Raw genomic sequence first — 26,244 nt, forward strand, 5'->3', positions numbered from 1 at the left:
GCGCGTTTCTATTGGTTGTTGGCATTTTTCATTTTTTTTAAATAAAAAATAATACCAAAAATTAAAAAAAATATTTTCGGATTCCCAAAAATATAGACCTTTTATTACCATTTTTTGTAAATTAAAAAAAATCCCAAAATCATCTATAAATACACACATTCATCATCCATTTGGGTGAAATTCGGCCACGAATAGTGGGTTCTTATAATTTTATGAATTTAATTATGTAATTTTTAATTTTTAGGATTTTAATTATATAATTTTTAATTTTTTGTAATTTGTAATAATATTCCGGGTATTTTTAATGCATTTTAATGTTGTGGAAATGTTTTTAGTAATTGAAGTATTTAAATTAAACAATGGAATGATGAGACCCTTGAGCATGTCCTTGCGGAAGAGCATGAATGTGAATGTTGTGCTATTGGGGAAGAGAGGGGGTAAAAAAGTAATAAAAGTCGGGCCCACATCCGTGCTCTTGCCAAAGAGCACGGATAAGAATACTCTTAATATCTGATAATATCATATAAATAAGTCATAAAATATGACAACGATGCTTAAATCTTGATTAGTTGCAAACTCGAAAATAAATCAATAATATAATAGTAGTAATTTGCAAGCTAATGTTAAAACTGATATTCAAAATAAAATTTTAACAAAATTTTAAAATTTAAAGACAAATTATCCTTTTTATTTTTTTGAAAACTTTATTACCACAGTTTCTCATTTTTTCACTCATATTTCTAGTATAATTTTTTTAACCAATCTCTTTATACTTGCATTAAAATATATGCCATCAACGTATAAAATTAATTTTCTTGGTCGGAATTAATCATCTTACTATAATTAATTTTTCAGAATGATTTGATATTACAAAACAAATAAATTATCCTCGGCAAAAAAAAGAAAATCCACCGAAATTCATGATTGACCCCGCTCTAGCAAAAAGCATGGAACATTACAATGTGAAATTACCGAAACACCCCTCCGCTTAATTCTCGATGAGCAATTGAATATCTGGCCACCGGCTTCACCTGTAGCCGGTAACTTCACCCTCATTGTTACCTATAAATAACCCTTGAAACCTTCTCTTTTTTTGCATTCTCTCACTGCAACCCCCTCTCTCTCTCTCGCCGCCTATAGATACAATTATACGTACAGAACCACTAATATATGTGTCACACATAAAAATCAGCAATTACAGTATTCAATCTTTGGTTATTATTATATCTATATTCTTCCCCTTTCTCTCTCTAGATTTGGTATCCTTGTGAGGTAAAATCTCCTCTCTCTGACTTTTTTTCCTCTCCCTCTTCCCTCAGCTGTTGAATTTTATGTTTGCGAGGAAAAATGATTATTAATTCGATTCAGAAGATTAGATTAATTAATTTGATTGGGAAATAGATCGCTGAATAATTTCATGAGTAATTTAATTCGTTTTTACTGTTGAGATTGGCTAATCCTGAGCTGTTTTCGATCTGGACAAGAGAGTTTTATTTTTAGTTGTGTGTGTGAATTAGGTGTTGTTTATTATTCAATTGCTGGTAAATTAGTTCTTAATCTGTTGTTTGTTTGTATTGGTGATTTGTGTTATGTTTAATTATCGCTATTCGCTTTTTTTAGTGCTTAGTTAGTTGGGAGGAGTGTGAATTTGAATGTTGAATGTCGGTTTGTGATTTGTTGTTGTTATAATGGGGAGGCTGGTACTGAATATTCTATGCATCAGTGGAACTGAAAGTAATTTAGGATTGTGCCGATAATTTTTGTTCTCCCCAATGTTTTGCCCTGTGTGTTTATGGAGGTGATAAATGGTTGTTAAATGTAAGAATGTGATTTGGTGGAGGTTATTTAATGTATAACGGGCTTAATAGAGACAGATTGTAACTAAATAATGTAGGATCTACTTTTTATTGTCAACTCTGGTTATTAGGTATCAATGTATGTAGTCTTGATTCCAGGGTGTTCATATTCTTGTTTAATCGCTTAATTTTAATTGCCTCAATCAGACGACAATCTGGCTGTTTTTATTTGATAATGATTGTGAAGAATCGGTTCCTAGGGGTGGTGGCCGTATCTCTATTGTTTCTCACTTTCTGTATCTAAACAGATCCCTTGTTTCTCTAGGTAAACTTGTTGTTTGATTCATGTTTTTTGTGTTCATATATTGTGGTATACTATGTACATTTACTGATTGATTCAAACACATTATTAACATTGGAATATGAGATGACTATGGGGAATATTTTATAAATATATTATGATCACCTTCCACTGTCCTTGCAAGTGCGCATGCACATATGCTTTAGGTGGCTGTTGGAAATCTCCTTCTTGACTGTATTATAGATAGTGATGCAATTAGGCTTTAACTTCTCTGTGGCCATGTGCCTGTCTTTCTGTATTATGTTTTTTAGTCTTGCTTCGTGCCAAGTTCTGCCTTTCTTTTTATTTTGTAAGTAAAACTAGCACAGTAACTGATGCAGCATTGTCTTGTGGGTTAGAAAACATTGTTTTAAATATGAATATTTCACACACCTTTTTTGTGTGTTCCCTATGATTCCTGTGCCCCTCATTTGTGGTATCAATGTGCATGGATGCACCTGTTCTTATACATTTTCTCTTCCATCTTTGGTGCAGAAGGTGCTTTTGTTGTTTATGTGGCCATTCACAAGGTCTGAATATATCTGCTGATTGCCACTTTATGAGCTTGCAGTGCTTGCTTTTGACTAGAAATAAAATTGCTAGTAGACATATTTGGACATATTTGTTTGGTTGTATGCAACTGCTTGCGAAATGGGCTCCAAAGGAAGGCTGCTATTTGATCTTAATGAACCACCTGCTGAAAATGAAGATGATAACAATAGTGTTGTTTGCTTCCAGCCTCAGAGGGCTATTCCTTCAATCACTGCACCAACTGACTTGTTTGTGGCATCTGCTGGTCTCCAAGGGATAGTAAATAACAATGCTTTCTCCCATGCTTCGTCTGTATCTGGTTTCCAGCCATTCGTCAGGTCCAAAGTTGTTAAGGGACCTGATGTTTTGGATGAAAAAAAGAGTTTCATGGACGTGCCTAGCAATATTGCATCTTCATCCAAATCGAGCAATGGCCAGGATACGAAGGATTCACCAATCATACGATCAGGTTTATTAGATGTTCAGGATGCAGAGAAGGAAGAAGGGGAATGGTCTGATGCAGAGGGCTCTGGCGATGCTTACAAAAGAAGTGTTCTTCGTGAAGACTCAACTGGTGCTGATGATAAACAGGCTTTGGACAAAAACACAGTCGAGATGATTGAGAACAATGTCCACGTTGCAGGTGCTGATAATTTATCTCCTAATCATGGTAATGTAAAAAATGAAAATGGTGGCCTATTGGAGAAGAATCCTGAAACAAATGATAAGAAAGGCCATGCATCCATGGAGGGTTCGGAAGAATCTGCTCCAGTGCCAAAACAAAGAGAAGTTAAAGGAATTGAAGCTAATCATGCATTGAAGTATGGAAATAGTATTGGAAAGCGTCCTAAGCTGGACCAGCAAAAAGAAGCAATGTTAGGGAAGAAGCGCAGCAGGCAGACCATGTTTCTCAATTTAGAAGATATTAAGCAAGCTGGTGTTTTGAAGTCCTCGACTCCTAGAAGGCAGATTCCTGCGCCAACTATAACTCGGACAATGAAAGAAACCCGTCCTACTTCGGGATCTGCTGAACGTGGGGATAAGCAAAGTCAGCTTGTAGTTAGAGATGCAAAACAATCTGAGTTGTTGAGCAATGAAGGAAATTCTTTTGTGGAGTCAAATGAGTGTAAATCTGAGAGTAATGGTGACCATAGTTCTGGCTCTAATGGTGTTCCTAGGAAATTCAACACTGCGACTGATGTTTCTTCAGAAGGACAAACACCAGTGCTTCGGAAGCTGCCTCCTGACACAAGGCAACATAAGAATTCACAGTTCACTGGTAGGAAACCAGCTATTAGCAGCCAGACTTCTGTTGATCCTAAATTAGCTGCGAAAAAGCTACCTAACAAGAAACAAACTACAACAAGCAACCAATATCAAGATTCCTCTGTGGAGCGCCTTCTGCGTGAGGTGACAAATGAATCATTTTGGCATCATCCAGGTATCTAAGTATAAACTTGTTATTGCACTACTTTTGCCTGATGTTAGTCATCTTTGTTTTGATGACCTACCCCTTATGTTAAGTATACTTTCTTCCATCATGTACAATTTAATTCATTCTAGTTGCTCTGATTGAGTTCGTAGTTAAGAGGATGGTATGTTTTAATTCATGATAGCTGTTCTGATTGAGTTCATAGTTAGCCTACCTTGTGCTACATTATTCCAGTATGATTATACATGTCGGTGATGAGAAATAACACGTTTTCTTGTTATGTGCACAATAAATCTGATTAAACATCCTGTGATTTTCTTGATGCTAATGGTGAAAACTTGGAAGCAACAACCTTGCTGCCTCCCTTCTTTGTGGCATGTAATATGTATACAACTGCAGTGATGCATTTGGTTGTCAATTAATGATTTATTCAGTGAGCCTCTTGACTGGCATTTGTTGATTTCTTTCAGCTTTTACTTCCTTCCATATTTTGACACCTTCTATTGAATTAGAAGTGTAATCTTTTGGATACTTTACTGTAAAATGTGACATAGGTCCTATAAACTGTGTACTTATTTGCTTTGTGACCATGGTGCAGTGTTAAAAGATTTCTTTTTTGTTTTCCATAGTTAGAGTGCCTAAAACTCTGCAAATTAGAAATTGGAACCAAAACTGGAACTGAAACCAAATAACTCCTTCGCTTTAGCCAGCAGTTTTGTGATTCTGGATCTCATGGCATCCGCTGCCCAGAATTATTGTTTTCTTATTACTGAATATAACATTATCTATGACATGTCATTTTTAGTTCACTTATACCTACATGTTTCTTTGAAACAGAGGAAGAGGAGCTGAAGCGTGTTCCTGGTAGCTTTGATTCAGTTGAAGACTATATCAGTGTATTTGAGCCCCTGCTTTTTGAAGAATGTCGAGCGCAACTTTATAGTACTTGGGAAGAGTCATTAGAAACAGTTTCAAATCATGTTAGGGTATGCATAAAAAGCATTGAACGGCGGGAAAGGGGTACTGTTCTAATACTTCGACTTTATCTCATACTTAATCTTAGTATAACATCTTGTTCTTCAATATTTAAGCTGCATGCAGAAGTTCTACATGCCCAGTATAAACCAGCAAGATGTTCTCTGTAGCTGTTGAAATCTAATTTGATATTGTTGTTGTCTGTTATGTTGCTTCGTGAAAACGACGTATGAGGAATCCAGAAAATGATGATTCTCAGTTAGTTATCTTCATGTGTTATAATGATTGAAGTTAATTCCTGCCAACCAGTAGATCCTTTTAATAGTTATAATACAACTTTACTGATGCACTTTAGTCATCCTGCTCTCTCTCTCTCTCTCTCTCTCTCCCCCCCTTTACTTTTTAAGTAATGTTTTTGGTTTCTCTTAATCTTTACTATGAAGCAAAGAGCAACTAATTTTCATATTTTTTACTTGTTTTAAATCACTGAACTCCTCTTGGCAGATCTTTAATACTAGCTCTATGAAATTTTGTTCCCTCCGGCTGCTGAAGTGTGTTCTTTTCTGTTTTTGGATTTCCAGGATGGTTTGATGTGATTTTGACTCCACCGCATGAATACAAATGGTCATTCAAGGAGGGAGAAGTTGCAGTTCTTTCATCCCCCAAGCCTGGAGCAGGTGAATATATGATGTTAATTTCTCATGTTTAATTCTCCCCTTCGTTTCAGATAAACATTAATTTTATGTCATTTATAAACTGAGCTATATCTCTAACATGCTCTCTGTGGGTGATCCAGTGCATATTAGGAGAAATAGTAGTTCCTTGGCCCTGGAAGACGAGGAGAAGCCAGAAGTTAGCGGCCGTGTGGCTGGGACAGTCAGGAGATATATACCTATCGATACCAGAGAGTATACTGGGGCAATTCTTCACTTCTATGTTGGAGATTTGTATGATTCTAACAGGTGGAACATCCCTGTCAACTTGTTCCATTTGTCTTTCGTTTTGGTTTGGCTAGGTTAGAGCAATTAGTGCATCTAGGCTTTATAATTTCTGGCTCATGAACTTAGTACTTACGAAATATTTTATTGTTTATATTTTAGCAAGATTGATGATGACCATATTCTGCGGAAGCTCCATCCCGGGGGTGTATGGTACCTGACTCTGCTTGGAACTCTCGCAACCACACAACGGGAATATGTTGCTCTGCATGCATTCCGTCGTCTTAATATGCAGGTCTTGTTCGAAACTAGTTTGTGCAGAGAATGGCATGCATGATTTAAACTGTTTAGCTTGATTATTGCTGATACCTCTTGCAGATGCAAAATGCTATTCTTCAGCCTAGTCCAGACCAGTTCCCAAAATATGAAGAACAGCCACCAGCTATGCCTGATTGCTTCACTCCAAACTTTGTTGAACACCTTCGCAGAACCTTTAATGGACCCCAGTTAGCTGCGATTCAATGGGCTGCAACGCATACAGCGGCTGGTACATCAAATGGCGTGATGAAGAAATCAGAACCATGGCCCTTTACTTTGGTCCAGGGTCCTCCTGGCACAGGTAAAACACATACTGTCTGGGGAATGCTTAATGTGATCCACCTTGTCCAGTACCAGCACTACTATATGGCATTGCTAAAGAAACTGGCGCCTGAAAGCTATAAGCAGGTTAATGAGAGCAACTCAGACAGTGTGGCCTCTGGTTCCATTGATGAAGTTCTGCAGAGCATGGACCAGAATCTATTTCGGACTCTTCCAAAACTTTGCCCAAAGCCAAGAATGCTCGTGTGTGCTCCCTCAAATGCAGCAACTGATGAGTTGCTTTCACGTGTGCTTGACCGTGGATTTATTGATGGCGAAATGAAGGTTTATCGCCCTGATGTTGCTCGAGTTGGTGTGGATTCTCAGACTAAAGCTGCTCAGGCAGTTTCTGTGGAACGAAGGACAGAACAACTTTTATCGAAAAGTCGTGACGAGGTCCATGGATGGATGCACAGTTTGAGGATTCGCGAAAACCAGTTAGCTCAGCAAATTGCTTACCTTCAAAGAGAACTTAATGTTGCTGCAATCACTGGACGTGCACAGGGATCTGTTGGTGTTGATCCTGATGTTCTTCTGGCAAGAGACCAAAACCGAGATGCATTACTTCAAAACCTTGCGGCAGCTGTAGAAAATAGAGATAAAACTCTGGTTGAGATGTCCCGACTTCTCATTGTGGAAGGTAGGTTTCGAGCTGGTAGCAACTTTAATTTGGAGGAAGCTCGAGCAAATCTGGAGGCAAGTTTTGCCAATGAAGCTGAAATTGTTTTCACTACTGTCTCGAGTAGTGGGCGCAAGTTGTTCTCTCGTCTAACTCATGGCTTCGACATGGTTGTTATTGATGAAGCAGCACAGGCTAGTGAAGTGGCAATCCTACCTCCACTTTCTCTTGGTGCAGCTCGGTGTGTTCTTGTGGGGGATCCACAGCAGCTTCCTGCCACTGTTATCAGTAAGGCTGCGGGAACCTTGTTGTACAGTAGAAGCCTGTTTGAGAGGTTTCAGCAAGCAGGCTGCCCAACAATGCTTTTATCTGTGCAATATAGAATGCATCCTCACATTAGGGATTTCCCTTCAAGACACTTTTACCAAGGACGTCTTACAGATAGTGAGAGTGTTATTAATTTGCCGGATGAAAAATATTACAAAGATCCGCTACTGAGGCCTTATGTCTTTTTTGATATCAGTTATGGGCGCGAATCTCATCGGGGGAGTTCCGTGTCTTATCAGAATACACAAGAAGCACAGTTTTGTGTTCGCTTATATGAGCACCTTCAGAAGGCTATAAAATCATTGGGAATTGGGAAAGTTTCTGTTGGTATAATTACTCCTTATAAGCTGCAGTTGAAATGCCTTCAAAGGGAGTTCAAGGATGTTTTGAATTCAGATGATGGGAAAGACATCTATATTAATACAGTGGATGCGTTCCAAGGCCAAGAACGTGATGTCATAATCATGTCTTGTGTGCGCGCATCAAGTCATGGAGTTGGGTTCGTTGCGGACATTCGTAGGATGAATGTTGCACTTACTCGAGCAAGAAGAGCTCTCTGGGTAAAATTCTTCTTTCTTTCCTTGTTTCGTCTTTTCTATTCTTCTTCATTCTTATAAGAGTTTCTACTCTAAAATTTATAAAAAAAAATAATAAAAAACCACCTCATGGCTAGTAGGGGGTTATGAAGACACCTATGTGAGTTTTAACATTGTTCCCATGCTCACAGGTAATGGGAAATGCAAATGCGCTGGTGCAGTCTGATGATTGGGCTGCACTAATTGATGATTCCAAAGCACGAAGCTGTTACTTAGACATGGATTCTCTGCCTAAAGAGTTTATCCCTGAGAATCCTACCTATGGCGCTTTTTCCTCCAAGCTCTCTGGTGGAAGGGGCTTGAGATCTGGGCCAAGATACAGATCATATGATTCACAAGTATAGTCCAGATCTGGCACACCATCGAAAGAAGATGAATTGTATTTAAAATTCCAAGGAATGGAGCCGAAGGGCGGGAGCAGATTTGTTGGATGACTGTGATTATTAACCTATTGACAAATCTCGAGATGCCTAACAACATGGCATACAAAAGAAGCAGAAAACTGCTGCTGTTATTGGAAAACATGATGTGAATATGGGTATGATCTTGAAAGTACCATTCAATAACCAACCCATCCTTGGCCTTGTGATTGCTTGGACTGTGGAAGATGATAAAAGCGGCAAGTTCCCTGGAGAGGAGCCCCAACTTGGGGGCACTGCAGGAAGATGGGCTTCAACGTCAAAAGCATATTTATGAAAACATGGCTACTTGTTGAAGGATCTTTGCATTTCGGTTAAATAACTTTGAGGTTGCAGTTTGCTTGGTCACCTCAAGATGTTTGCTTATGTGGGGGTGAGTGAAATCCCTTCCTCAGGTACTGATAAGATTTCATTATACCGAGGTGCAACATTTAGAATCGGAAATGCAATAATCTTCAATGATTTACTGAATTATTTGGATAGATTAGGATGGATGGGACATCATGTCTTACTATGAAACAGTTTCTCAAGGAGGATTCCTTATGGAGATTCTTGATTTTCTTCTCCGACAAGTTTTCCTTATCTAATGCGTTACACAGCTCAACATGTATTTAAGATGAAGGATCTCACGATTTCTTATGGCTGTACGACTATGGTTACCTTGAACAGAGCTGTCAGTAACTGACTACTCTTTGATGCACACTTCAGAAACTCTAGACATGGAAATGGAATATTATTTCCGGGATGGCTGGTGGCCGAATTTCGAGCGTTCGCTGAAGATATGAACCAGCTTAGTTTGCCACACTGCAAAAGGTGTTGTACAGAATGTAGATGCGCTAGAAAATTCTTTTAAAGATGAAAAAAGGATGTTAGTATATTATATATGCCTCCATTACTTCAGCAAAGCTTAACATTTCAAAAATTGAATTAATCCAAATGATTGATTTCTTTTTAGTTCACATTCTCTGTTTCCTTATAACATTTATTCTTGTCTTGTACATATAATATGTTATATACCATCTGTTGCTATTATGGAGTTGCTTCAGCATATCCGTCCATGGTCGACTTGGATGGCGCATCTCATCAGTACAGGTACCGGGTATTCTTTTTGTCATCAATTAAATTTCATATTCTGATTATGCAAAAACTGTCCACAATCTCTTGTCAGCTCTGAGCGAAGCTGCCCTCTCTGGCGTGATTATATCTGCAACGTCTTTGCTTCCAGGTACTCCCATGATTCGTTTATGAAGTGATTTAATGCTTGTTACGAGGGCGGTTTCTGGCTACATGTGCTCTACAGAATGGTTGTGTTTGTTGTTGATTAATCATTTTATGTAGCAAGAAAACTTGCAGGAATCTCATATTTTACAGCTCTCATATTTGCTAACATTAATTCAAGGTCAGATGCTGTTTATGATTGTACTATGTTATATAGTATCTTACATCATACATTCAAATTTTGTAGTGAGAAAAGTTGGTTGAATAGTTATAAACCCAAATTTGTATTGAGTTTTTAAAGGAAAAATATCCATTGTAGCTCAGCAATATTTGGCGCCCCTATCTTCATCGCTAGAAATCACGGCATTCTCTTTCTTTCATATCAAAGGCTTCGGGGTCCGAGTCTGAACTCGTAGAGCTCACCGCTGTAGAAACAGGTGGTGGTGATATCAAACTATGATGTGCTCCCCACACGAAGGGAAGCTTCTCGTCGTCCTTCCTCATCCTTGCTGCGTACTTGTTGATGTCAAAATCCTCCACGTCTCTCCCACCAAATGCGGACTCTACCATCCCCATGTCAAACAACTCGTCCATGACCTTGTTCGTGTTAGGATCATCGGAGTAAACGAACTTGACTTTGTTGGCCGTTTTAGGCTCTAGAAAGGGCTTTGCCATCTGAATGGTTGAAGCCACAAATTTGTTGATCTCAGTGTGTGCAGTAAAAACTTGAGAAAGTAATGGAAAATAGTAGAAGTACAAAAATAAGGTGAATTTGACATCATTTTTTACTTGTTTGTTCATGTTATATCTACCAAAGTAAGAAGAGCCATTTGTTAAGATTAGGCAGTTCTTAAATGTAGAGTCATACCTTCCAAAATGGCTCGAAAATCTTGGGGGCGTCGCATAAAATGGCAACGCCAAGCCTCTCGGGGTAATGGTTTTGCAATACATGCGCCGTATCCTTGGTAACTTTGAGTGATACATTGGACAAGCTGAAACCATGGAAATCAATCAACCACACCATCTGCTCTTGTTCCTCACCAAGATTCAGAATTGCATTCTCCATGCAATATACCAAGTACTTGATTTGTCCCTTTATTGAGTTCGTGTTCTGCACAAAAAAAACGAGAAATTTTAATCGTAATAGTAAATTTAAAGAACACGCCACAATGAACTTGAATTTGAGACTTTTGCCTACGTTAACCACTTTATTGTTAGGCCAACATTTGAGATCATTTCTCATACATTTTGAACTATCTAAACATATATAAGTAGACGACTATATGTAATACTCTATTATGGTCTTGTTCCAAACACAAATTATGAATCTTGAAAATATCTCTGTATGAGAAATGAAAGCAAAACAATTGAAAGTGGATGATGAGAATTTTCAATGATCCAGATTGGTTCTTAGTTCCTACACGGCATATGATCCGATACTTGTATATGTTTCACGGGTTTGGCCTCGCTTCGTTACACATCTCAACAACACAAAAGACGAGCTTGATGCATAATCGAACAGCCAGAAAGTGAGTTGAAGTTATAACCTTACAACGAGGCCTCATGACAAGAACCGGCCTCCCGTGTTTATCTTTGTAAGACGATCTGTAAATCTTTCCCGTCTCTGCTTCCACTGCAACGTCATCCTAATCAGACAACAACAGTATGAGACAAGCATAGATCCAAAATCTCAAACCAAACAGGTTAAATTTGAATGTATTCCATTTCTTCACAAAGGAGTTGAGACATCATTAGTAAACTCAAGATATACAGAGGAAAAACACTTAAAATCGATTGATGAATTATTTTCGTAGAACTATAAGTTCTTCGGTTGCAAAACAATTACCCAACGTATCTCTTCTGGCATGTATTCCAATCTCCACTTTAGAGATGCTTTGAGCATTTTGATGGCCTTTTTGGTATTCCAATTTCGTGCCCTCAGGTATCTTGCGATACATCCATCCGAGCAGTAGATGACTAGCTTCCCCGACAATGGCCCGATTGACTTCCTTACCTCGTTGATCTGGATGTAAACACAGTGTTAACCAATAACACTACACAGAAACACGACACGAATGTATATAGGCCGTATCAAGAAATACCTTCGCCTGCTGCGTTTCTCGAGATAAGGATTCATCTTCGCCAGCACTCATTATGCTTTCAAAGATGCTGAAAGGTTAGAATCAACAAAAACATGTAAAAGAAAGCTATGCGAAGTCTTAAATAGCAACTTCGTGTCGTGTGGCTATCCTATCGATAATCTTACGGTGCATAGACGAGCGCCCTGGCTAGGCCGGTAGGCCCCTACATGTTAAGCTTCTGAGTTAGTTAGATTAGGGGTTGGGGATCCTTACTACTCTAGGGCTCACCTACTAACATTTGCAATAAAATTGAATACACAAAGCAAATTCTTCTAACTCCCATTAATGGTTCAACCAATTTCATCCCATATCTATTATACTACATTTCTTAAGTCAAACTTCTTTTAGGGGAAATGCAAATTCTTTAAACTCATTAATAGCTCCAACAATTATCTTTCCCTGTCTATATTACTTGATCCATTTTATTCAAAGGGGGGATATTTGATCTTCCACTACATTTATGCATATTTTGGGGGCATTATGAACAAGAAACAAACATATCCCATCAAAAAATTGAATCCAAAAGTACCTATCATTCAGCTCAAGAAATTCCAAGAAATGTCTCAAACACAATCACAAAATCAAAGCAAGCCAAACCATGTAATCAAAGTTTAAGAAAGTCAAAGAGTCCAACAGGCAGAAGAAACACACACACACACAAACCCACATTCAAAGTTGAGCAAAAGTTGAAATTTATGAAAAATAAAAAGAGAGAGATAGAAGGAGGAACCTGTAAACTGGGTATAAAGAATGGAATTTTATGGTAAATGATTAAGATTTAGAAGGTGGGAATTTGCAGGATAAATGAAAAAATGTGAGGATTTGTTGTTCACAATTGATTATTAATGAAATTATGTGTAATAAACGCTAAGGGACGAGAATTCCAACTTATTGACCAGTTTGAATGTGTTAAACGATAACGAAGAATTCTAGTAGAAAATGTCAAAGAATCATACTACCTCCTGTCCCTGAAAATTGTCCCAGTTTTCCATTTTCGTCCGTCCCCCAAAATTTGTCTCATTTCACTTTTACCATTTTCGTAGTGGACCTCATATTCCACTAACTCATTCATACTCACATTTTTTTATAAAACTAATATATAAAAGTAGGTCTCACAATCCACTAACTTTTTCAACTCACTTTCCATTACATTTCTTAAAACTCGTGCCGGGTCATAGTGGGACAAATTTTTGGGGACGGAGGTAGTAATATTTTAAATTTTTAATACTCCGTCTGTTATAGTTGTAGTACTATCAGTTTTCATTTTCTATTTTATGAAATTGTATATATTCATTAGTTAATTATGTTAAGTGTTAACACAATAATAACAAAATGAAGAATAATAAAATAAACTATGTAAAAGTTTAGGAAAATTGAGACATTATCAAAGACAAATATAACACCATTTATCATCAACTGAAAAATTATATATATTGAGAAATTTTTGTTGGGAGAAAAAGTAAACTTATTTTTATGATTATAATTTGTAATAGAACTGTCTATAATTATATAATAGAAGTATATATTAATAGTAGAACTTTTCGGATTTTGTGATTAAAAGGTGAAAGTGTGAAACTATTCTAGAGAAAATTATAGAGATATAGAACATTATAGAATAGGAAAAGAAGGTCTATATACTCTGTATCATATATGTGTTTGTAAATATATCATAAGGGCATTAACAATGGTGTCCCCTCTCTATCTGGAGCTCGCTCCAGGGTCTATCTTCATTTTCTCTTGCCATGTCAGTAGGCCTATCTCCCTATAATAAAAAAACAAATTTCATGAAAAAGAAAACTTCCTACATTTAAAATATATATATATATATATATATATATATAGGAAAATGATCAATACAAAACTTGATCTTAATACAAAATCCAGACCAAATCCTGACCATGAGATTTGACCATCCAATGGTCAATAATTAAACAAAAACACGGAGGGTCATTGTAAAGCAGTTTTAGGTCATATTATAAACTTTGGGTTTGAGGTCATGTTAAGATCATTTCATGTCATCCTTACTAAAATGACGTAAAAATAAGCTTACAATGACCTAAAAATGACTTTTGTATGCTTGGTTCTGCATTTTTGTATTAAGAATGGTTTTGCATGGATCAAAACCCTATATATATATATATATATATATATATATATATATATATATATATATATATATATATATATAAACTAACTAAAAACATTGAAAGCAATATAGAGTGAGATAAAAATAAAGTTAGATGAATGTGAATAATTGTTGGAGAATGAGATATATACCGCGGATAAAAAAAAAGAGATCCTGTGAGGAGCCAAGTGGCCATTGGCCTTGCTCTACAATGAAGGCATTTCAGAGCCATTGCTAATGCTCTAAGGGTTTGTGGTTTATTAGGTATAAAGGTCTCTTGAAGAAAAAATATTCATACACTAAAATAAAATTCAACAAACAACATATTACTCTCCGATTAAAAAATGTGAAATCAGATTCATTCTCCAATCAAAAACCCCAAGTCCTAAAGAAACTATCATACACGAAAATAAACTAAATTATTCATTTGGATAAGAAAAAATAAGACGATTGAGATCAACGCAGCAGTTTAGATAAGGGAGAAAGGAGCAGAATTCAGTTCTTCTATGGCTACATCATTATCGCCTAATTCATCGAACTAACCTGATCCTACTAGATTGTGCTTTCTTCAAGTCGCAGTTGTGTTGAAGACGTCCATACTAAGAAAAATCCAAAGAGGCGATTACATTTTCATGGTCGTATATCGATGCATTTATTGCTTATCTTGTTGTCATGGTTCAACAATATAAAAAAATTGGTTTAATTGAATTTCAAAAGGTAAAATATTGAGAATTGAATAGGATGGAGAAACCTCCCTTGAAGTAGGATGAAGATTTTACATAAATCCTAAATGTGAGAGGGAAGAGAAAAGAGAGAGAAATCTTTAATTACTACATTTTTTTTAATTGGTAACTACAAAATACAATGAGATGGTTATATAAGCTGAAAACTAAATGGTAAACAAACTAATTAATCCTATACTATATATTTTAATTTTCCAATTCTAATTCTAATACATAATAATTGCAAACTTTTGAAGCGAAATATTTAGAGCTTTCAACTTACTACAGGTTTTGATTTAAATAAAAGTAACGATGGAGCGAGGATTTTATTGAAACCGAAAATTGTGACGTCAACCAACATGCCAAACACCTGAATTTCAATTAGTTGCAAAGTCACATTAAATCGATAATTCGGCAATTCGAAAATCAGATGCAACTAATTTTTCCAAGTTTATTATATTCAGAATTACGATAAAATCCTAATAAATGGAGTAAAATAAACAAAATGATTCTTTCCAGATATAACTGCTGACGTCGGCTTCCCAAACAATAATGCAATCATTTTGCTTTAATCTCATAAACAATTAAATTATTATTTAATGAAAAAAAAAGAAAACAAACGGCTCACAATTTCCCTTCACCAAGCTTATATTCCCCAGCTCTCACTCTTCCCACCCCCACCACCGCTCTCCTCTCTCTCTAGAATTTCTCCATCTCCATATGATAGGAATCCAGATATGAACACACTCGAATTTCTACGGAGAGAGACGCTCTGCGAGTAGAGAGAGAGAGAGAGAGAGAGAGAGAGAGAGAGAGAGAGAGAGAGAGAGAGAGAGAGAGAGAGAGATGTCGCTGGGAAAGAGGGGGCGTCCACCGATGAAGAGGAATTTGAGCATGACGGAATTCACGCTGGATCTGATCAACGGCGGCGAAGACGACCGCGTATTTCCGCAGCTGAGTCCTAATTTCAGCGGCGCTTTCTCCGCCGCCGCCTCTCACCGCCGCAGCTCGTCGGATTTCGTCGAAACCGCTAATTTCCTCAGAGATTGCTCCCTCTGCAAGCGCCGCCTCATCTCCGGCCAGGACATCTACATGTATAGGTATTTTTATTCACATACTGAAAATCAAGGCGTGTTCTGTTTTTTTTTTCAATTTTGTGTCTCTCAGATCAGAATCACGCCTCCTTCACTGCTTCAATTGCTTGATTCGCCGCGAGTTGATTTTATTTTTGAAGTAAATAATTGATTTAATTTTTGAAGTAATTAATTGATTTAATTTTTCAAGTAATCAATTGTACTCCTAGTTTATTAATGAGTTTTGATGCAGATAAATTATGGATACAGCATATGAATATTTTTTAGAAGAGAAATCAAGTACTCTTATTAAATTTGATGTGGTTGGACAATATTGGAATTATTGAGCTTCGACAACTCAATTATTTCCATTATTTTTCTATGCACCAGATTTTCATCATGTGCTGTCGCCTGTCTCTCTTGTTTGGGAAATCTACAGCAAAGAGTCAGGGAGAATAGTTTGTAAACTATACTGTAGTTTTTTAATTTTCAATTTCCTGTAGAAATTATAAGGAAAATAAATTACTACAAAAAAAATTGAATCAAGTTGTAATTTGATTTCTGTGCAGAGGTGATACTGCTTTTTGCAGCACAGAGTGCAGGCAGCATCAGATGACAAAAGACGAGTGGAGAGAGAAGAAGTGTTCAATTTCTAAGAAGGAGGTTGCAACCGCCGCCGTGAATCACCTCTCCAGCGGCGGCGAATCAGTGGCCGCTGCCGTGTAAGTTTGGCCGTTGATGTCTCTCCGTTCATCTTATTGAACGGCTGAGATTTGATCATAGCATGATATAAGAAAAAAATGAAGAAGAATAGTTCGATCTTCTATTATTATATTTACGTTAATTGCGCTGTTTAGGAATTGAATTGGGATTGGATATGTTAAGTAAAATGAATTATTGTATCGATTTGAGTTTGAGCTCACTATTTTGTTTTATTGAAATTTGAAAATTTTGTAACTTCCATCTCTAAATTTTTATTATTAAGTATATTTTTTTTTGGTAACTAACGCTTTGCTTGAAAATCAAACAAAACTTCCAAATATAAGAAACGCATATTCTATTATGCAACGGCTAACTACGGAGCTCCATAGGGACTGTTCCTAATAAATGCATTCCTCTATAAAACCTATAAGCATATTGTGACATAAAGTCAGCAACAAAATTCTCTTCTCTGTGCACATGTTGTACCACCGCTGAATCAAAATCCTTTAATAACTCTTGCACCTTGTGCACAATTGCCCGACAATAGATGGATACCTCGACGAGCCCCATAATCATAGAAACTCCAACAAAACTATCACTCTCTACCTCCAACTTCCGAAAACCCAAAGTTTTAGCGATGTGTAACCCATAATACATACATCAAATTTGTGTGGTCAAAATGGAGTATATTGAAGTATATTGATTGTATCACTATCGCCTCATTTATTTTTGTTGATTTTTTTACACTGATATATTTGAGAAAATGATGTTTAAATAAACAGAGCATTAGAAAATTTTAGAAGAGAACAATAAAGAAAGATATTAAATGTATGATTTTATGTCATATAGAGAAATGCAATTAATCTACTAAATAGTAAGTAGAGTATATTAGTTTCTTTTAATCTACTTTACCTTCTAAGCCACACTATAAATTAAGATATGTACTATTATGTATATATCGTGCTAATAATTTAAGATACGTAGGCGGTAGGCTATTGAAATAATACATGCGAAAAAAATCCCAAAATGATTGTATTAGAAATTAATTTTTAAACTTCTTATAATTAATACAAGATGCATATGCCCACTTTTATGTAAAATTGGTCGACATTATGTTTGTTAAAGAGCTTTGTATTCTCTACTAATTTCAAATAAAAATTAACTAGGTTAGGTTTATTGTTAATCGAATAATCTTCATATAATCAATACAACATACATTATGCCCACTTTTATTTAAAGTTCCACGACTTTATATATGTTTGTAAAGATCTTTGTCTTCTCTACGAATTTCTATTTGTTTTTTTCTTAGAGATATGCTTATTTCTTATTCTTTTTTCTTTAAATATCTTGTAAATATCAAATTAAAAATTATTTTGATTTATTGACTCTATTATTCACCTAGAAATTTTGTTGGAGTGGAGTGAAAAAGTGTGCCTATGAGAGAGAAAATATGGTCCCTTGAAAATGAACCAATGAGGGAGATGGGACCATTGAGCTCGCCACTTTTGGCTCAGTGGGTGCACCACATATTTTTTAAATTTTTAATCAATGGATTTTATTCGATATTTATATCAGATCATAAGAAAATTATAATTGTATTGTTGATATTTCATGTAACAAAAATGTCTCAACCAAATATTTTAAGCATCTCAAGTTATACTTTGTTCGTCCCAATATATAGACTGGCTAGAACTCAGTGGCGGAGCCACATTGGAACAAAGGGGTACAGCTGTACCCCCAAATATTATCGTTATATTGTATGTATATCTGCACAAATTCACAATATTATTGTTGGTCCAGTGGTTGTGTCTCTAAATTTCATCTAGAAGACCATGGTTCAAAGCTTATTAGTGACGCCTTCTCATCTTTTATGTTCTTCACTTCTTTCTACTTTTATTATTTTTCTGTTTTTCGAACTTATGTATTTTATACATATATTTTTTTTCTTTATAGTTTTTCTATTGCATTTAAAACCAATCATTTCCTATTTCTAAAAATAAATTGACCCATTTTCTTATATCTTTATCATTATATATATTTTTTAAATATTCAAAAGGATTTTAATTCTCTTTGTTTTTATCTTTTCGATTTTCTTCTGATGCACATCTTCGCGTTTTTAATAATTAAAAAATCATAATTATTTGTCGCACCCCCAAACGAAAATTCCTGGATCCGCCACTGCTAGAACTTTCATAAGAGTTCAGAAAATCATTAAGAAATTAAATTATTCAATAAACTTTCTAATTTACCTATATTTATTTGTGATGATCAATTTAATGCACAATAGTTAATCAAAAACTAAATAAATGTATATTAGTAAATGAGTTAAAAACCAATACTCTATGTTGAAAAAGTCCATAGATTTGGGATATGAAAAAAAGAAAACAAACTTATACTACCACTAATATTATACATGTACATATATTAATATTATGTGAGAGGCAAGGAAGATGCAAGAATTAATGAGCTCTCAAAGACTCAAATGGTCCACTTATTTCGCCAATTGTGGTAGAGAAAAAATGTTGGAGGAAAGAATTCTTGGATCTCAATGAAAGGTGGATGCTTTCTCCAACATTTTTACTTTATTCCTCCATTTTATTCTCCCATTTTTATTATTAAAATAAAAATAAATTAACCTAGCTACTGTTTAATTAAATTATAATGTAACTGTCAATTCTTAGTAAAGTACCAGTAGATGGAGTAGGTTCTTCTTAATTAGCCCTTGAAAATTAAATAACTATGGAGTACTATTTGTTTTTTTTTATTTTTATATTTTGTTATTATTCCTTGGGAGACAAATTGCACACATATTCTGCCACATAATAGGAAACATCAACTTGGACAATAAACTTATTAAAAATAGAAATGAGCTCTAGTACTAATTGATTCACTCAAGGCACAGAATATAAGTAAGAATATAAAATTCATGGAATTTACTTTCTTTCCTCAATCATATTTCTAAAAGATACATTTAAATCATTTAATAACCCAAGTTTCAAATTGGTAATTAATTGTATACAAAACTGTCTATCTCAGACTCTTAGGTGAGGTGAGGAGTGCCATGCAGTGATTGACAGCAAAGATTCTTAAATTATTAGTATTATTACTATTATTATTGTTACAAAATTTATACCTGTAAAAATTTAATAGTGACAATTGCGACAATATACTTCTAACATTAGTACTATATTATTTAAAACAATTTAGGCCCACTAAACAGTTGAGTCATGTGCACATTGACAACTTGCTCAATGCAAATTACTCCTACAAAACTAATTGATTAGTTAAGACCATACATAAGATATGCCATTGTTGTTAGGAAAGTTAAATGTATTTGATTGAAAAAAAAAATCAATTATAATATCACATGGATTGTTGACATGAAAGTAAATGGAAAAAACTATTGATCTTAGATTTTTACGTAATCTACTGATTTGATGATCTTAATTCTTAACAATAACTTTAGATGTACAAAATAAAAAAACAAGTATAGATTAACGTTAGAATTAGAGATGCGTCCAAAGCAAAGTAAACCATGAAATATTGATATTTTGGGAAGTGCAATTTTTTTCTTTATTGGCTCTCCAAATTATTTAGACGTGTATAATATAGTATTAATGTAGCTATCTTCTCATAAATTGTTATTTTCGATAAGGAAAAAAAATGACAATTTACAAGTCTATCTGTACTTGCTATTTTCAAATAAAACATTTTTCTTAAATTCCAACTACTACATTTAATTTTGTAGAGAAATATATACTACTACTAAATACACGTATAGCTCCTTCATTATCGGACGTGGCCCATCACATTTTGTTATGACAATTTTTCAATTTATTAAAGAGGTCACTTCGTTGATTTTATCACATCACAAAACATTTAATTAGCCAATATCTCTCTCTCTCTCTTTTTTTAATTTGGTTCCTCCAATATCTCATTCAATTCATTAGCCAATATCTCAATGTATAAATTTATAATTAGATTCTACACATGGTAATCAATAGAGTAATAATAGTACTCCAATTTTGTGTTTTCGTGTTTTTATTTTCCATTTTTTCTGAATTTCATTTATATTAAAAAGTAAATATAAATATAAATATTATCTTTAATTTATTGATTTAGGGGCAACCATAAGTGCATGCATAGTGAGGAATAGGATTTCCAATGTTATGGATACAATAGATTTCTTTGGAATTTGGCTTGACACCATTGCAATCACCATCAATATTGCCCACACATTTTAATAGTATCACATGAATTGTTGACATGAAAGTAATGGAAAAAACAATTGAATTTTGATTTTTACGTATTTTTACCGATTTGATGATTTTAATTAGTATATAACTTTTTATGTGCTCCTATAAAATAAAAAAAACTAAGTATAGATTATACGTTAGGTTTGAAGATGCGTCCAAAGCAAAGTAAACCATGAAATATTGATATTTTGGGAAGTGCAATTTTTTTTTCTTTATTGGCTCTCCAAATCATTTAGACGTGTATATATATGTTAATGTAGCTATTTTCTCATAAATTATTACTCTCCTCCGTCGAATAGAAGTCTCAGTTCACTTTTATCATAAATAGTAATAATTTCCCATATTGATCTACTAACTCATTTCACTCACATTTCATTTAAAACTAATACATACAAGTGAGCCTCATATTCCACTAAATTTTTTCCATTCACTTTTCATAACATTTATTAAAATTCGTGCTGCTAAAAAATGAGACTCCTAATAACGGACGGATGGAGTACTATATTTTCGAGAAGGAAAAAAATGATAATTTACAAGTCTCTCTATACTTTAAAGCAATTTTCAATTGAAACATTTATCATAAATTCCAACTACAGCATTTAATTTTGTGCAGAAATACAGTGGAGCACTAAATATTATTGTACGTATAGTTCCTTCATTATCGGACGTGGTCCATCACATTTTGTTGTGACATGCTTTCATTTTATTAAAGAGATCTCATCTTTGATTTCTCACATCACAGAAACATTTAGTTAAACCAAATATCTCATTTTTTAAAAAAAATTGGTTCCTCTAATTTCGCCCTCAATATAAAAAATTTAATTATAATAAGACCCAAAATGGGAGTTCGAAATAGTCTCGAGAGAGAGATTCAATTTGTACATCAAGTCATCAACCATCATAAAACGACAGCGCATTACATTATATTAGAGCAGCTTTCTTCTATTTATTTTGCTACTAAAACTTGGAATTTTATTGATAAGAATGGGTTTATTTTAATAAAAAAAGAATAAAATGATCCCAAATTATACTTACTTCCTACTCCAACATTTATAATTTAAAATCATTTAGGCACATGAAATAGTTGAGTGGACACATCGATTAATTGACAACTCGCAATAGTAATACACTGAGGGCCCGTTTGGTAGCTATGTCATGTTTCGACTAGGCTCATACAATTCATGATACTTATCATAGTTTCAATTAGTTAAGAAATATATATTGGGTGTTTGGTAGATTAAGATAATTGTGAGTTATCTTATTTAAGTGTTTGGTTCAACAAGTCACAAATAAGGATTAAAATTGTAATTGTCAAAATTATCCTCATTAATTTTATTTAATTACTAAATTATCCTTATGTAGATCTCCTCTACAGCTCGAAACCACTCTGTCAATTCCCTCCATGCTCCATCTGTAAGAATCTAACTCATTTCTCACTACCACCTCCAAACTTATTTGCCAACGCGTTTTCAATTCCCTCCATCAAAATTCCTTTAGCTACTCATATAAATAAATACCTCAACCTCTGTTAATTCCAATTTTCTAAAACGCTTTGGTTATTGTTTTTCTACAATAACACAATTAGATGGATAACACTTGAAAACATGTGATGGTAGGCTTCAAGGGCATGGGGTGGCTGCCGGAGCCGAAGAAAGAGGGGAAGAATCTCGGAATTCTCGCATTCGAGACGGCAAAAACGATGTCGAGATTGATCTCTCTCTACAAATCTGTATCCGACGAAGAGATCTCGCGCCTGAGAAACGACGTGATCCGATCTAAGGGAGTCGCGTTTCTGAACACCGGCGATGAGAAGTTCCTCCTAAGCTTAGCCAGCGCGGAGCGCCTCAAGGATCTGGATCACGCCGCTGCGGCGGTGGCGCGGCAGGGGAAGAAATGCACCGATTTTGGTCTGGAGCGGTTCGATCTGGTTTAAGGAAGGGCGGGGGTTTGAACTCCGGGAAGATGAGGTACGGATGTTTGAGTATGGGTTATGTTGCCCTAATAATTTCTGTAAGTATGGGTTATGTTGCCCTAATAACAGCCACAGTCGCCGGATGTTTGAGTCGCCAGAAAGAATGGAGGGAGGGAGGGAGGCAGGCAGAATGAGAGAATTGTGGAAGAACTTCTTGTTGCAATTTTTATGAAGTGAGCCGTATTTTTTGTGAAGTGAGGAAGAAGCTAGAAATTTTTAAATTATGGGTAAAAATGTATTTTGCAAAATTAACTAGGCATCCTTGATATGTAACATGCCAAAATGGGTGGTTACATATGTGACTGAAACATAGATTTTTAATGGGCTTTGTGCGGGCCGGATACAGAACACGGGCTATTAAGTTTATTAACATAGCTACCAAATGCACAAATAAACCCGGATTAATCCTCTTATCTAATCGTAACATAGCTACCAAACGGGGCCTGAAATTACTTAATAGGAGTACTACTTATTGATTAGTTTAGACCATACGTGGTACATGTCATTGTTGTTAGAATTTTTTTTGCTTTATTGCAAAAATCAGTTGTTATAATTAGCCAAATATCTCATAGTATTAAGTAATTTGGTTCCTCCAACACGAACCTAATTAGGTTCCTTAGAGCATCTGCAACAGTGAGCACAAGCTCATCGTCCGTCCTTGCCGCTGGCAAGGACACGCTTGTCTTCCGCTGAGCCTTGCCGCTGGCACGGACGTGCTCTATGCATAGAGCACGTCCGTGCCAGTGAGCAAGGCGACGTGACATGTTTCTATTGGCAGTTGGCATTTTCTTTTTTCTTTTTTTTAAAAAATCAAAAATAATACCAAAAATTAAAAAAAATTATTTTTCGGATTCCCAAAAATATAGCCATTTTATCACCATTTTTTTGAATTTTTTTTGAATTTTTTTTAAAAAAAATTAATCTCAAAACCATCTATAAATACACACATTCATCGTCCATTTGGACGAAATTCGGTAACTTATGAATTTAATTATGTAATTTTTAATTTTTAGGATTTTAATTATGTAATTTTTTATTTTTAAGATTTTAATTATGTAATTTTTATTTTTTAGGATTTTAATTATGTAATTTTTTTTATTTGTAATTTTTAATATTATTTCAGTTTTTTTTAATGAATTTTAATATTATGGAAATGTTTTTATTTAAATTGAATAATATAATGATGGAACCCTTGTGCTCGTCCTTGCGGAAGAGCACGGCTGTGGGTGTTATGCTCTTGCCTAAGAGCAGGCAGAAAAAGTGGGACTGGGCCAACAACCGTGCTCGTTGGCAAGAGCACGGTTGTGGGTGCTCTTACATTCAAGTTGATTCCTTTCCATTATTAGTTGTTGAGATTCATCATATTTTCTGTTTCTTGAGTTGAGTTGTTAAAGATCAATAAATATAGACTTTTTGCAGCAAAATTCTTGAGAAACTCCAATTTTCTTTCATAAATCAAATTCCAAACACCAGGAATTCAAAATTACTACAAAATAACAATGAAAAATGGAGATAAATGTAGCACGTTGAGCAGATAGATGACGCAAGAAGAATAATATAGAGACTCTAGAAAGATAATGTAGATACAAAAAGAATATCCAAGGTTTTAGTAGCACATAAATAAAATTAGAATGCAGTCTAATACTATGATACAGTGTGAACTAGTATAAAATTAAATTGGATTTGGACAATGAGTTTTGCCTATTATCAGTATTTAAACTAATGGAGTACTATTATCAGATGTCAGGACAAAGGTTTAATCAAATTAGATGTACTTTTGCATTATTTTTAAATAATTTACTCCTTTTATCTCTCTCTTTTATAATTATTTTATGGATATATTAGTCTTTACATTTTATTACTTTCTCTTCCCTTTCTCTTTTTCCCTACTTTTTTTCTCTCATCTATTAAATTTATCTTCCGTCTTTTTATCCTCCATTTTTTTTCTCAATTTCATTTATATTAAAAAATAAACAATCAATACAAGACAACATAAAAGATAGTACTAGTACTATTATTGAGCACATCTATTTTCCCAATTTTTTTCATTCCTAATTTATCTTTCTATTCTCTCTTCCTTTTTTTCTTTTTCCCTATTTTTTTCGCACATCTATTTAATTTATCTTTCGTCTTTCTATCCTCCATTTTTTTTCTCAATTTCATTTATATATTAGAATTAAACAACCAAATGACCAATCCTTACATGATGCCATTGACACACAAACCATTGCAATCACCATCAATATTGCCCACACCTTTCCCATTTCTCTCTATTCAATACTCTATTATTATTGTGTTCACTTCATTATTTTTCTCATTCCTACATCACTCTTTTATACCACCCATATTGATATGCCTTTTTCAACTATGTAGATAACACTGGCCGGTGACATGTTTGAGTTTGACTCATCCCTATTAATTAATGCTGGATTTCTATAATTTTAATTTGCCTCATCCCTATTAATGCTCAATTTCTACGATTTAAATGTTTTTTTCTTCTTATGTATGACAATTTTCAACACATGAAATCAATAGATGTGGATCAAACTTTATTGGGTTTGTTATTTGTGTTGTTATCGACTTATCGGGCTGACTCGTTAGAAATCCGTCAATTTCAAGTAATTCATTAAAAGATATCGTACTATTTTTTTAAAAAAATTTACTTTACTTTTATTCTTTAAGTTTGTGTAAATCAGATCTAAATTATGTAAATCTATTTTTATCTTGGAAATCAGATTTAAAAAGTAGGCTTAATTAAAGCATGTAATATCTGTAAATCAGGTTTCATCGTGTAATATCAAATTTTAATCATGTAATACCAAATTAGTTTTAATTGTTAGACAAATAACTTACTCAAAATATCAAAATAGAATGTGACATTTAATTGTGGATACATCTTTTCACAATTCAGGACATTTTCAATTATGATGAGTGAAACAACTTCTGCTAAATTGGGCCATATTGTTGGGGAAATACCAATAAATGACATATAATTAGTAGCATCAAATATATCTGCTGCAATTGGGATTAAATACATAATAAGCCATACAATGATAGTACTATATTAATAAAAATTGCCAAAAAGGAAAAAAAAAATTGTCCCATATTTTACTTCCTATATTCTAACAATTATTATTTAAAATAATTTGGGCCCATAAAACAGTTGAGTGCACACAGCGATTAATTGACAACTTTCAATATAGTAATTCACTATATTACTAAAATAGGAGTACGTCATAATTTTCTACCAATTTGCTATTTTCCTTGTACCTCCAATTAAACGCACCCATATTGTTAGCGATGATTATTGATTTACATTTTTTAAGGGATTTAAATATTTTTTTGCAGGTGCCCTCCAATTAAACTTGGGCCCAGCCCATATTCATTTTGGGCTAAAGTATGACTCCATTATTATTAAAACAA

The 26,244-nt window shown here is 34.5% G+C and overlaps 3 protein-coding genes across 6 annotated transcripts; 2 read left to right on the top strand and 1 right to left on the bottom strand.

Annotated features, from left to right (window-relative positions):
- Positions 1-1,112: 1,112 nt before the first annotated feature.
- On the top strand, positions 1,113-9,566 carry LOC121754686 (helicase sen1-like). Its single transcript, XM_042150005.1, has 8 exons — positions 1,113-1,272; positions 2,632-4,108; positions 4,937-5,119; positions 5,656-5,751; positions 5,871-6,036; positions 6,175-6,307; positions 6,391-8,157; positions 8,325-9,566. Exons 2-8 carry the CDS (start codon positions 2,788-2,790, stop codon positions 8,535-8,537), a joined length of 3,879 nt encoding a protein of 1,292 aa, XP_042005939.1. The 5' UTR covers positions 1,113-1,272; positions 2,632-2,787; the 3' UTR covers positions 8,538-9,566.
- A 409-nt stretch (positions 9,567-9,975) lies between these two features.
- On the bottom strand, positions 9,976-12,844 carry LOC121754692 (phosphatidylinositol transfer protein 3-like). 2 transcript variants are annotated; one of them, XM_042150011.1, is made up of 6 exons: positions 12,702-12,844; positions 11,933-11,999; positions 11,677-11,853; positions 11,378-11,476; positions 10,699-10,941; positions 9,976-10,505 (listed from the first exon to the last, which is right to left on the bottom strand). In XM_042150011.1, the coding sequence occupies exons 2-6, from the start codon at positions 11,981-11,983 to the stop codon at positions 10,182-10,184; spliced, it is 894 nt and encodes a 297-aa protein (XP_042005945.1). In that variant the 5' UTR covers positions 11,984-11,999; positions 12,702-12,844; the 3' UTR covers positions 9,976-10,181. The 2 variants fall into 2 exon arrangements, with proteins under 2 accessions (XP_042005945.1, XP_042005950.1); XM_042150016.1 differs by having other exon boundaries at positions 11,933-11,987; positions 12,702-12,839.
- A 2,593-nt stretch (positions 12,845-15,437) lies between these two features.
- On the top strand, positions 15,438-16,848 carry LOC121801506 (FCS-Like Zinc finger 5-like). Of its 3 annotated transcripts, none has more exons than XM_042201012.1 (3): positions 15,438-15,918; positions 16,282-16,353; positions 16,461-16,848. In XM_042201012.1, the coding sequence occupies exons 1-3, from the start codon at positions 15,665-15,667 to the stop codon at positions 16,615-16,617; spliced, it is 483 nt and encodes a 160-aa protein (XP_042056946.1). In that variant the 5' UTR covers positions 15,438-15,664; the 3' UTR covers positions 16,618-16,848. The 3 variants fall into 3 exon arrangements, with proteins under 3 accessions (XP_042056946.1, XP_042056962.1, XP_042056954.1); XM_042201028.1 differs by having other exon boundaries at positions 16,282-16,349; XM_042201020.1 differs by lacking the exon at positions 16,282-16,353 and having other exon boundaries at positions 15,448-15,918.
- The last annotated feature ends 9,396 nt before the right edge of the window (positions 16,849-26,244 follow it).

The sequence above is a fragment of the Salvia splendens genome, chromosome 1 (genome assembly GCF_004379255.2).
Source record: "Salvia splendens isolate huo1 chromosome 1, SspV2, whole genome shotgun sequence".
Classification (NCBI taxonomy): Eukaryota; Viridiplantae; Streptophyta; class Magnoliopsida; order Lamiales; family Lamiaceae; genus Salvia; species Salvia splendens.